At 35.5% G+C, this 13737-nt stretch overlaps 1 protein-coding gene across 3 annotated transcripts; it reads right to left on the reverse strand.

Annotated features, from left to right (window-relative positions):
• Nucleotides 1–373: 373 nt before the first annotated feature.
• Nucleotides 374–13725, reverse strand: LOC117989129 (cationic amino acid transporter 4). 3 transcript variants are annotated; one of them, XM_069503392.1, is made up of 7 exons: nt 4989–13725; nt 4651–4797; nt 3966–4214; nt 2903–3879; nt 2614–2848; nt 2368–2529; nt 374–1612 (listed from the first exon to the last, which is right to left on the reverse strand). In XM_069503392.1, the coding sequence occupies exons 2-7, from the start codon at nt 4790–4792 to the stop codon at nt 1398–1400; spliced, it is 1980 nt and encodes a 659-aa protein (XP_069359493.1). In that variant the 5' UTR covers nt 4793–4797; nt 4989–13725; the 3' UTR covers nt 374–1397. The 3 variants fall into 3 exon arrangements, with proteins under 3 accessions (XP_069359493.1, XP_069359495.1, XP_069359492.1); XM_069503394.1 differs by having other exon boundaries at nt 2614–2830; nt 4651–13725; XM_069503391.1 differs by having other exon boundaries at nt 4651–13725.
• Between the last annotated feature and the right edge of the window lie 12 nt (nt 13726–13737).

Raw genomic sequence — 13737 nt, forward strand, 5'->3', positions numbered from 1 at the left:
TTATTTATGGCATCTTAAAATAATTAAATAATTAGTAGGTATCTAATTTTCTTTGTCTAGTTTTACGTCGGCCTATTTGTTAGCTAGATACATTTTTTAATGTACGCTCATGAAATTCAAGTGCTATTAAAATGAAATCTAAATAAATAGAACTATCCTAATGAACTTAAAAATAACCTACTTTTAAGAGATGAGTTTATGGCATTATTTTAATAGAAAATATACAAAATTAGCTATAAAGTTGAACACAACCCTAAAAAATACCTATGTGCTTTTGTTATATTATTCTGTCAACACATCCTTCCAAACAGAAGCAATATCACAATTTGTTATAAGCTTATTTTTCAGTTATATGAAGAGGGCATACCCCTCTTCATATAACTGAAAAATAGGTTTTCTATTTTCGCTGAGAAACAAGTAGGTACAAGTGAATGTACAAGTTATGATTCTATTTATTTTATAATACGTGGTTCCAGCTAGTTCCAGCATAATTCATTTTATAAATGTTTGGTTTAAGTACCTACTTGTTTTGTTATCAGCTTAGTTTTATATTTATGTTAACGAAGGAAACACATTTTAATTTTGTTGCTCAGTAATGAATGTGGTTACTCAATTCATGTCTTCTTTTAGCAATAGTATATTAGTAAGCAGCAACACAATGTTTTTTGGTTTAGTTACTAAAATAAAAGGAATTTAATGAGACTTCATCATTGTCAAGTAAATTAAAGTTCTTACTTCAACGTTGAGAAATGAGATCTAAAGCAAAATAATCATTTGCTAAACATTTAGTTACCTAAATCAAGAACTAAGTAATAATTATTTTTGATTAGACTAGATTTCGTAGCCCTATTTTTTGTAATTTTTTTTTACTATAATTAGACGATTTTCTACTCCACTATAAATTACAAATCTTTATTTTCATTTATCTTCCATTGCCGAGTCATTGTTACACATAATCTTTCTCTGAGTGCGATTAATTGGGCCATAACTTTTTTTTTAATTTACCTATATAAATTATGTAACTCGTCAAATCCTAATCCATACTTAGATATAAACGGGAAAGTGAGTCTGGCCATCTGTCTGTCTGCTAACTTTTTTCTTTTCATTACTTATGTGGGACAGAAGGAAGCTTACACCCCGGGGCAGGACATAAGCTACTTTTATCCCGGAAAATCAAAGAGTTCCCATGGGGTTTTTAGAAACCTAAATCCACGTGAACGAAGTTACGAGCCTACTTGGTACAGAAATAGCTGACATCCTGGAGACGGACATATTAGACTACTGTGTATGCCGGTAAATCAAAGATTCATAAAAAACTTAATCCACGAGGACGAAGTTGCGGGCATCATCTAGTTCGATATAGCTTAAAGTCAGAAATTATTACCGATCATTTAAAATCAAGGACGGGCAAGTTCGTCGTCGCATATGATAGGTTTGCGGTCATCGCTCTTGCAGCCCCGGCCCAGGCGGCCAACGCGCCTCGCGAGCGAGCTGGTCTTATCCACTGCGCCCCAACTGTGGGCCGTGCCACTGCCCGAGCGGCACAGCAAGCCCGTCACACCCTCGCCCAATTTGCTATGGTGGATCCCGTAGAGGAAATACAGCAGAAATCCTGAAATGTGAGATTTAAAAAAAAATAATTAAAGATCTTTTTTTAATTTAATTAAAGACATCTGTCTGTATCGGGTATGAGGTGGGCGGACGCCTCGCACACACGCACGTCACCGCGGTATGCCGCACCAGGCTAGCGCGGGGGCTATCGCTGACTATAGGCAGGTAGCATATAGGTACTATATATATTATATACAGTACGCGACCGAAAGTGATGTTCGATCGATCGATGTTCATCACTTTTGGCCACGTACTGTAGGTACTTATTTATTTTTCACAAGAAATATTAGAAGTGCAAAACGATGAATTAATATAGAAATCCGTAGGGATTTCCATATTAATAGTACGCGAATTGTGGAAGAGACCTATGTACAACACATAAAATAATCTGAATTATTCTGATAGTAGCTTAGCTTGGCAATTTAAATTAGAAAATTTCGCTTAGGTAAGGTTTTGTTGAGCCCTTGACCGAACTACTATACCATTTCAAGTCAATTGATGACATCTAACAAAACCTGCTGGAAAACCATAATTTTTAAATATCTCCGGTAACTAAATAGCCGCGACTGAAGATTAGACTTATCTGCAGTGTCTAATAAAACACTTCTCTTAAACCTATCGAACCCAGTACCTCTTCCGAGGTGAAGAGACTTTTTACGTTGAGCCGAAATGATGACCAGTGACCACCAACAAACAACATCTATTGTTGGCTAAACAACTTCGCTAAATCTACAATAATGTCAAATCTGTACTAACCAATAGTCATCCAAATAGCGAATCTTGCCCAAGTGAGCGCGTTGAGATTAACCATCAGCTCTACGTTTAGCATGACACTGGCGGCTGGCAGAAATGGCACCCAGGGCACTCGGAACGGCAAACGTAACGGACTTTGCTGATGAGCCCATATTATCACCAAACCTAGCAATGATATAATCATTTAGTAATCTAATAGCAATGATTAGATCACATGGTTGTACAGTACAGATATTATAGGATACTTACAAGCAATAATAATAAATATCAGCACAAAGTCAGGCAACAGCGCCCAGAGACCAGCATGCTCTGCTAGGAAGTGGTTGTGTGCGCATAACGCAGCGGCTGCAGCTGTGAAGGTATAGACACAACTGGATACAGCGCTGCCAGGTGCTCGGCCACCAGCCAGCGGTTCCAGCCATGCATACTGCGGACGTAGTCTACCCACGGTGAGTGCTTCAAACATCTGTAAAATAGTATTAAACTAGGCAGTTCTTCACAAAAATTCTACCTTTAAAAAGCCCAAGTGAATTATTACCTCCGAAGAAGAAGATCCGCCATCAGTTCCGGGGGTCCCAGTAGCAGAACTATCCTCTCTATCAATAGGTGAATCTAGCTGGGGTGGACCAAAGCCCTTTTCTTCAGGTGGTGCAGGACGATATCGCAAAATAATCACAGCAGCACTTACAATCGTATAAGCTAACAATGTCCCAATTGACATAAATTCCACGAGCTTCTCCAAATCGAATAAAAGAGCTATCAAAGCTGACGAAAAACCAGATATAATCAGATTGGATATGGGTATTTGAGATTTGTTGCTAATATCACTTAGGAAACCGAACAAGAGACCATCAGCTGACATAGCATACAAACAACGAGGCAGTGAGAATAAGGATCCTAACAGAGTTGTGGTCATCCCACACACGGCACCGACGGCAACCGCATACTTAGCCCAGTCTGCGTGCACCGCGCCCAGGGCAGCCGGTAAGGCAGCTTCAGGGTTTATACTTTTATAAGGTACCATTAAAGTTAAAGCTATCGCTACAAGAATGTAACCGAAAGCTACCATGGCCATTGATAAAATAGTTGCGATTGGAATAGAGCGTGAAGGATCCTTCGCTTCCTCACTTGACGCAGATATGCTGTCAAAACCGACGAAGGCATAAAAACATGTCGCTGCACCAGCTAATACGCCACTGAAACCATAAGGCATAAAACCACCATTCTTTTCGGACCAATTACTTATGTCAGCATAGTAAAAACCTAAGAAAATAACTAGGGAGATTACCGTAAGATTTAGAATTGTAAGCCCGTTATTGATATAGGCGGAAGTCTTTACACCCACGGCTAGGACTAAAGATGCCAAAATGCATATAAGAAACGCTAGAACGTCAGGGTATTTACTGAGAAGAGTTTCATGTAGCTCGCCGGTAACAGATATTGTAGCATTACTAATTGCGCCGTCTAACATTGCGTCTAAATATCCTGACCATGCTCTTGCGACTGAAGCTGCACCTGGAATTATAAAAACCCAATAAGAAAATCATATTCTAAATGTTTGTTTTAGGGATCCATTCTCCCACTTTAAAAAATAACCTTACCTATCATATATTCCAGTACGATATTCCACCCAATTATAAAGGCCCAAAACTCTCCAATACTGACGTATGTGTAGGCATATGCACTCCCGGCCCTGGGTATTCTCGTACCAAATTCAGCATAACACAGTGCAGCTAGAGTAGATGTGATTCCGGCAAGTAAGAAACTGAGAGCAGTCGCTGGACCAGCCATACTGTGTGCCACAGCTCCCGTAAGGACGTAAATACCGGCTCCGACCATATGACCCACACCTGAAAATCATAATAATTTTTTGGGGATAGATGGGCGAAATATTCTTTCAGCTTGTATTTTAGAGATTTCAAAAAGTGCTAATTTAAATGCGAAAGTGTGTTTGTTTGTTGTTTTGTCCTTCAATCACGTCGCAACCAAGCAACGGGTAGACGTGATTATTTGCATGGGCATGGGTAAAGACCTGGGGAGTGACTAGTGACAGGCTACTTTTAAAAAAAAACACTCGGAAAATCAATAAATTCCCACGGGTATCAGCTAGTAAGTAGGTACCTATACTTATAATATTTTAAAAATCTATGTAGACCTAGGTACATGCCAGTAGAGTCATCTTATAACAATTTGTTCAGTCACTTTAATTTTTAGATAGGTAGATACATACAGAACAATTTTTAAGTCTTGCTGAATCACATAATAATTTTACATAGGTAGACTTACCAAGTAAAGTTATATCAAAAGTAGTAAGGCAGCGATTGAGTGGAGTATCCAAGGAGTCACCATAAATAGGTTTACGTCTGTTCATTTTGTGGCAAAATCCTGAGAGGACATGCCCAAGAATTTTATGCCTGGCTCCCGGCATGATGGCTATAAAAAATTACAAGTATTTTAAGACACAGTCGTCACTAGGTAAATAAGAGACTTTAGAACACTTTCATGATGGAAAAGAAATCTCATAGGTAAACACGGTCGCTGCAATTAATACCAAGCACTTAACATTATTTAAACAGGTATTAGATAACTTTTAATTAAGCTGTACTTATCTTCAAATGAATTACCTCTTTAATATGTGGCCAGCTGGCGATATTTGCAATGTCCCAGAGATAGGCGCTGAAAAAGTCGGCGCGCGCATCGGATCGATTTTTCAGGGATGATGAAAACATTATTTACCAACGTTGTATGTGGGTACCTAATGCATTCTGAAAATACTTCAGGGACTTTTTCATTACCTAAGCATACACCTACTATAAATAAATAAATAATACAGAATACTAGATGATGCCCGCGACTTCGTCCGCTTTAGGTTTTTAAACATCCCATGGGAATTCTTTGATTTTCCGGGATAGAAAGTTGCCTATGTGAATTTCCAGGACGCAAGGTACCTCTGTAATTGGTTAAATGGGTGGTAACTCTTTGATTTTTGAAAAAGTACCTAGCGTAGACGTATGTCCGTCCCTGGGATGTAAGCTAACTCTGTACCTTGTCAAAATCGGTTAAACTGTTGGGCCGTGAAAAGCTAGCAGACAGACAGACACACCTTCGCATTTATAATATTATAAGTATAAATTAAGTAGGCGCCTACCTACCTACATGTGACCAGTGGCAACTGGCATGCATGGCAAGGTCAAGTGTTATGAACTGAAGAAGCTCCTTAATAAAATAAGAAAATTAGCGAAATTCGTCTGCGTGGATTTAGCTTTTTAAAAATCTCAGAAACCGTTTGTTTCTCCGGAATAAGAAATAGTCCAAATGGCATGCAAATCGCCCATCAAAATCGATGCAGCTGTTTCGAAAATTAGCCCTTACAGACGGACCGACAGTAACCAGAACGCTAGCAAAAACTAAGACAGGTGATACTGGTGATTACTGATATGATAACACCAAAATAACGCTAAATTTTTGTATATAAAATCCTATATTTTGTGAAAGTTCACGATATATTGCAAATAAAACATCAACGAACGTTGCATAAGTAGGCCATTCGGAGTCAATGCCAAGTCGCGTAGGCGGGGCATTGACCCGAGTTTTGCACGCTATAATACATTACGGGGTTGAAAAATACTAAATCACTAAAACTACAAAATGAGGCAAATGGTTATTGGTATTGGATTGTGTTTAGGTAGTATAACAATAAGGCTAAGTTTTTGCTAGCTTTCTGGTCACACCCTGTATAATGACTGCCAAAGTTTTGACTACGGTAGCCTACGCATTTTCTAATACGCACTTGACCAGTTATTGCGTGTATAGACCATAAAGAGTTACTCTTCACGCGCCATTTTTAACCGACTTCAAAAAAGGAGGAGGTTATGAATTCGACTGCTGTACTGTACTGTATGCTTTTTTTTTTGTATGTTTGTTACGCGATTACTCCGTCAATTATGAACCGATTTTGATGATTCTTTTTTTGTTTTGTAGGACATACTTCCGAGGTGGTCCCATTTTAATTTGGTAAAGATCTGATGAATATCTTCGGAGATGGAGAACGGAACTCCTCAATTAATAAGAGTAAATTGCTCGCGATCAGTGTAATAGCTTTGTAAACAGTAGGGTTTTAACCAGGCATAGCATATTTTTAACCGACTTGAAAAAAGGAGGAGTTTCTCAATTCGAATGTATGTCTTTTTGTATGTTTGTTACGCGATTTCTTCGCCAAATATGAACCGATTTATAATGATTCTTTGAAACAGTAGGTTTTTAACCAGGCATATCATATTTTAGTACGATGGGGCCACTAAAAATTGTGAAATAAAAAAAATTCAAAAATAATAAAAACGACTTTAATAACCACCAACACTAAAAAGTAAAAAATAATTTAATTTATTACCCAATATATTATGTATACAAGAGTTATTATATTATTTATTTTGATTTTTTTTATAACGGGTCAACTGCCATGTCAAAAGTACGGTTCACCTAAAATTGACACAAAGTTAAAATAACGCGTGAGGAGTTAAATTTTACGCGTTATATGGATGTAGACCGCTAATTTTATTATTGATCTATCAAAGACCTTTATTACAGTAGTAGGTAGTTACAGCAAATTAATTTATAACGAACGGAACTATTTTGCCTCAAAGTAATTAGTAAACGTCGCGTCGACGTTCGTTTGAATATTCATACAACCTGCCGCGCTTATCCTAAGTACCTACCTGTTGCTTTAGTTAACCGACCTAAATAGTCTAATGAGTTGAGAAAATAATATGTAGGTAGGTATAGTATGCGACAAGTCGAGATGGCAATCGGGGTGGGGCAATGATATTAGAAGAAAATATTTTCTTCTAATATCATTGGGGTGGGGACGCCCCGCACAGCCCCCTCGCCAACTTGGTGCGGGTGACGTGCAGGTGTGCGGGGCATCAATCAATCACCTTTTCGATACCCGCGGTAAAGAAAAGGACATAGGTACCTACCTATCTGTGCGAAAAAACATCCTTTATCGTCCACAGCTCTTTTTATCTAAATGTAGGTACCTACGTATCTTTCCATTTCAAAAAAAAATTATACTCATTATTCCATATTATTGGATGAACCAGCTATCCCGAACAAAAATGGTGTCCTGAAGGCTGTCAAAATTAGTAGTAGGTACGCGGCAGAAAATAATGTACAATCGGCCTTTAGAATGACATTCCGGCTTTGTAGAGCGTTGTCTCTGTCACTCATACCTATATGACGTTTTGTCGGTCTCAACGACTGAGTCAATGCTCTACAAATCCGCTATCTCCTTCTAAAGGTCGATGTACATTATTTTCTGCCGCGTAGGTAGGTACCTACTGTATATTTTAGTGTATTTAAATGAGTTGCAGCCCGCTAAATTTTTTGTTTGTAATGACCAAGTTTAGTGCATAGTAGGTAGGTACTACATACATAGAGGCAGAGGTCGTTGATAATGTCATTAATCCGCCTTAAATTAGTTGGCACAAGAAAACAAGGTATATGTACTTCCAAACAAGTTTAATGTTTTTCTACGCTAGTCACTGTTTTATTGTGTACAAACATAAACAAATATTTTTACATTTTATATAAATAATTATAAACATGTAGACGCTGGCTAAGAAATAACTTGTTATTTGTAACAATCCGTAGTAAATGCATAATCTATCCTGTGTTGTGGTGCCATGATTAGGCAGCTCCTTGACAAATCGTCTCTTACAGTCCCTTCACATTATAAATAGGTACTTATGTACCTATCTAATTCTTCTAATAAATCAATAGGTAATTAAACTAGAAGACACTAGTCTACTATGGAAAGATAATAATGTGAAGGTTTTTAGTCCGTACACGAGTGATGTCTTATAGTTTTTTTATAGTGTAAAGGCGCTTTTACCTTTATCATGTTAGTCAAGTAGCGACCTTTTTGAGCTAATCTGATTTCTATTTAGACTAATGTGCAGTTAGGTATCATCCACTAATCTGTGTTCTAAATTCTTCGGTAACAACTAATTTTTATCCATATAAAATTGAGAAATTTTTGGCATGAGATATTTACAATTAGACTGTTGGTAGATTTTCATCGACTCATATTATATTGAAGCATTTGTTTTAGTTAAGTAATACCTAATAATTTCTTTCCTAAAAAACCGTAAATAGGTACCTACCTGTTTATTGTGATAAATCATATTTAAATACTTAATTTAGAATGAAATGGACTAAGTATTATTAATTTAGACTGAAGATACCTACATCGAAAAATTGTAAACGATTATTATTATGTACCTACCTATAGTCCGTACAAAATGACTTCTCACGCGCCATTTTAACTCTACGGGTCAACATCATGTCAAAAGTATTGTTCACCTTTAAAATGAGGACTAAAATCGTACTTTTGACATGAAATTTGAGACAAAAAGTTAAAATGGCGCGTGAGGCGTTAAATTTTACGCGTTATACTTATTACACTTTTGTTTAATGACTAAAACATGATTTTTATAGACCCTTCACGTCAGATAAATAAATTATTATTAATCTTCATATTTTATCAATCCCAAGCCTCCGTCTCTACTCTCTTATAATATGCTAGTTGCTACCTACTACCTACTAGGTTCAGGTTGAGATATTATGTAGAGCGCACCTTAAAGACACACTCAGACTTAAAGAGGTTCCGAGACGGTCAAGCGGCTTGACGTCAAGCACGTAGATTTTTGCTTGAGTCAAGCATTTGACTGTTTACAATTTCTGCTTGATGCTTGAGTCAAGCATTTACGTGCTTGACGCGTGATCGATGTGATTTTATATTTTTTGTATGACGCGACGTTCGCTTCGGCTTGCTCAAGCATAGCTTATTTACGCGTCAACTGTCAGACATGGCGGACGACGACGCTTTGTTATACAACAGCAGCGAAAATTATAGTAGCGAACAATGGAGAGAATCAAAAGAGTTTTTATTATTAGGTATTCATTTCACTATACCGAGACGCCCCAAAACGCTGGAAAATAAAATTTATTGTATTTTGATAAAAATCACTTTGTTCGACCACCTCTGGACTAGGTACTCTATGTACGACAATCACGTACAAAATGAGAAAAGTGCCCCTTGCTGTTTGACGGGCGCATCAAGCAGCTTGATCAAGTAAAACAAATCTAGGTGCTTGACCGTGTCGGAAGCTCTCTGGCAATACACGTTAGGTTTTTTCATCAGGTACGGTCAGGTCAGGCTACCTGGAGGCGTGTGAGCCATACATTTGTTTAAATGTACAATACACGTCCGGTCAGGTAACCTGATGACTCATCAGGGCGGTAAGCTGCCGCCCTGGTAATCAGGTTTTATTGCCGATTCGGTTCCCACTCTGCGTACTTCACGTATGAGACGCAATACACGTCAGGTTTTTCCCTCAAGTTTGCCAGTTCGCATCTAGCGTTGGCTCTGAGTAGACGTATAGTTGTGATTCAGATAATGGAAAAATTATGATATTGAATCGCTTATTGTAACTTTTTGATTGAATTTCAATAAATACATAGCTAAATGCCATTTTTATTAATTAGATAATTATTATGAAGGCTATTCGGGCAGATAAACACATAAAATAATAATAAATAAAAATGTTTTTTATTCAACTAAACTTTCACTAGTAGTAACTCTTAAATCGTCAAATGCATTTACTACCTACTGGTTCGGAAAGCCTTTCCTACCGAGAAGAACCAGCAAGAAACTCAGCGGTTTCCATGTCCAAAAAGATCCATCTCCGCCATCTTAGATTTGAAAATAAATGTAATCATCAAATTCAGCATCCTCGAAAACCCAACACGACTAGATATGCAATAAGTAACAGTAACGCATCTTTTCTTTTTGCTCCGTACGAACAAACAGCAAAACAAACGGTACGATAGCTCGGGAACGACTGAGTTCAGAAAAAACCTGACGAAAGAATCGGACGAGTATTGCCGTGCCTTCGTAACCTGACCGTATCGGACCTGATGAAAAAAAGCTGACGTGTATTGCCAGCCTACATAAAAATTAACACTTGTGTTTGTTTTCTATACGTTCGTGCGTCGTACAACAGGTGGCGCGCGAATGGTTTAAACGAATTTGAAAAACGGAATAAACAGTTGTTATTCAAAGATTTGGCAATCGAGTAAACACCTATATGACACTTGATGTATAAGGCCAAAGAAGATTAGGCGACGTAATCTACATACATGCTAGGTCAAACTCATATAAGTAAAATTAATTAGTCGTAGTTAAGTATACCTACATTACATACCTACCTTATTAAATTAGTACATTCTTAGGTACCTATGTATACTTATGTATTTTAAAAACATTTGGTAAGTACCTACTTAGTGAATTGTGATGTAACTGATCAATAGGTAGGTATGAAAATAACTTATTAAATGGAAAGTTTTGTGAGTTCATTTATTGAGTATAAATTAGCATAAGTTGACTATTTACATTTAAAATTAATTAATATAAGGGTCGAAACAGTTGGACAGTATTTTTCTGTCTAGTCCATGTAATGCCCACAGCATGTTTTATTTATTTATTTAAAAAATCTCATTTACAAAAACCCCGTATGGCATCTCCTTGAGTTACGTAGTCATGAATAATCTTAGCCTAATTTGCACTATAATCTTAACCTGCATTACCTGTTAACTTTAGCTTTTTTTAAGGTCTCTACACAAAAAATTTAAATATAATTTTTAGTAAAAAATTAACGTTTAAACGAAAGTAATAAAACCCTTAAGACTTAATACTATTAATGTTAATGACACAGTTTAATATAATATTATTATTATATTTCACGCACATTACTTGTACCAGAAAAAACAGTAGGTAAGTACAATTTTTTATATTATATAAAATGTCGGTAAATTGGGAGATGCATCAATCTTAGTTATTTCCACCAAATTCAGCTTAATTATGAACCTACCTACATAAAAGAGTTGAAGTTTCCAATATCAACCAATAAGGTCAAAATAAAATAGGTAGTTCTATATATTACACTTAGAAAATATTAACTTAAATAAGTTTAGTTGAAAAGAAGACAAGTTCAATTAAAAATTAACAAATGGGCGGATGAAAATGGACGAAGTTTATAGGTTTAGAGAGACAGCTTGAATAAGATTAGTTAGGTAGGTACTTATGCAAAAAAATGTAAGTACATAGTTAAAAAAACGGAAGCTGCTGTGAAAAAGCGGTATAAAAAATAGTAAACTTTCAGCTAAATGATATGTTTCAGGTTTTCAGTCTTTAGAAAGTGTTGCATTTTAACACTGAAAGATAAAAAAAATACTTATTTATCGATGGTTTTAATCCAAAACGTGTACCTAACCTTTTAAATACTTAACTCAATATTTTTAAAGTATATATAGATACAGGTAGGTAAATATCTAGTTTTTGTAGACTTTGTAAAGATATTGAGTAAGTAGAATACGCTTTGGTTTAAAAGCGACAATATTATGCAAAACTGTTACATTTCTGACATAGTCTCGATCGCGAAAATGCTAAACAATTATCTAACAAATTTAGGTAAATACAATATTTACATGCTTATTGCTTTAATTTTATCAACATTAAATTGTAGATATTTATTAATATAACATGGCTGTATTAAACCCTTTAGGTAATGAGAATCTTATATTTAAATATAATATAAATAGTAGGTATATGCCGGACACAGTAACTATGGGGATTAGTATGTATTTATCTTTGTGCGCTTGTATGTATTTTTTTATAATTTTATTTCATTTTAAAGAAGCAACATTTATTTTGCAAAGATTCATATTTTTAGAAAGTACAATAGAACATATTAATGTTATAATTATATTTTCATGGTCCCGGATTCAAAAATTATTGCAAATGCCATCAAATTATGTATTGAAATACATAAATAATTTATTTAGTATTCAACGCAATAAGAGTTCATAGCTCGAAGCTTCTATCATACCAAATGTTATCTGCCTGTTACCTCTCCTGACAATGTGTAAACTTTTAAATTCAGCCCATTTATTAAAATTTACAATTTTCATTGCTTATCATGACTAAAACAGGTTGAATGCTCGAATGTATTTCGACTGCCAGGCACTGAAGCATAATTACTTCAATGGTGCCAAGTTTAAATTAAATATTAATTGCTATTTTTTAAACAGTGGTTTTTTGATAGTCTAGTCATTATAGGTAGTTCATTTCAAAAACCGATTTTTGTGACCTTTGACCTTGAAATTTAATAGGTACGCAACTATTAAATTTCAAGGTAAAAAAATCGGTTTTTTGCGCTTTTTTTGTAAATATCTCATTTCCTATGGGTTTTTGCTATTTGTATTTATTAACAATATTGTAGAATACAAAATTCTCTACAAATTTTGTTCAAAAAAGTTTTTTATACGGTGAACCGTTTTCGAGATAGAGGGCGGAGAGCGCGCGGTCATTTTAGCACTTTAAAGTGTCTCTCGCGCAAACTATTCAGTTTAGAAAAAAATATTAGAAACTTCAATATCATTTTTGAATACCTATCCATTGATATGGGTTTGATATTTATATCCCCACACATATGAGTTTGATGAAAAAAAAATTATTGAGTCTCAGTTCTAAGTATGGGGAACCCAGAAATTTATTGTTTTTTTTTCTATTTTTGTGTAAAAATCTTAATGCGGTTCACAGAATACATCTACCTACCAAGTTTCAACAGTATAGCTCTTATAGTTTCGGAAGAGTTAGAATTTTTATCAACTATTATATTATATTTTAGCTATAGAAACTATAAGATATCTAGCGTAGAAACAGAAAAAATTAGAAAAAAAAAACTAGAAAAGAAATAGAAAAAAATTAGAAAAGAAATAGAAAAAAAAAACAATAAATTTTGGGGTGCCCCATACTTAGAACTGAAACTCAAAATTTTTTTTTCATCAAACCCATGTGTGGTGTATCTATGGATAGGTATTCAAAAATGATATTGAAGTTTCTAATATATTTTTTTTCAAAACTGAATAGTTTGCGCGAGAGACACTTCCAAAGTGGTGAAATGTGACCGCGCGCTCTCCGCCCTCTATCGCGAAAACGGTTAACCGTATAATTTTTTTTTAAACAAAATTTGTAGAGAATTTTGTATTCTACAATATTGATAATAAATACAATTAGCAAAATGCCATAGGAAATGAGATATCTACAAAAAAAGCGCAAAAAACCGATTTTTTTGACCTTTGACCTTGAAATTTAATAGTTGCGTACACCCTACCATAGTAGGTTTTGAGACAACTTTTAGGGTGTCAATATACAAGTATTTACAGACTTTCTAGCTGGGTATCTCGAATTCGGAAATTCTTACCTAATTTAAGCTTAAATGACTGGACTATGACTAAAATGCTGAAGGCTTA

Source organism: Maniola hyperantus, chromosome 15 (genome assembly GCF_902806685.2).
Source record: "Maniola hyperantus chromosome 15, iAphHyp1.2, whole genome shotgun sequence".
NCBI lineage: Eukaryota > Metazoa > Arthropoda > Insecta > Lepidoptera > Nymphalidae > Maniola > Maniola hyperantus.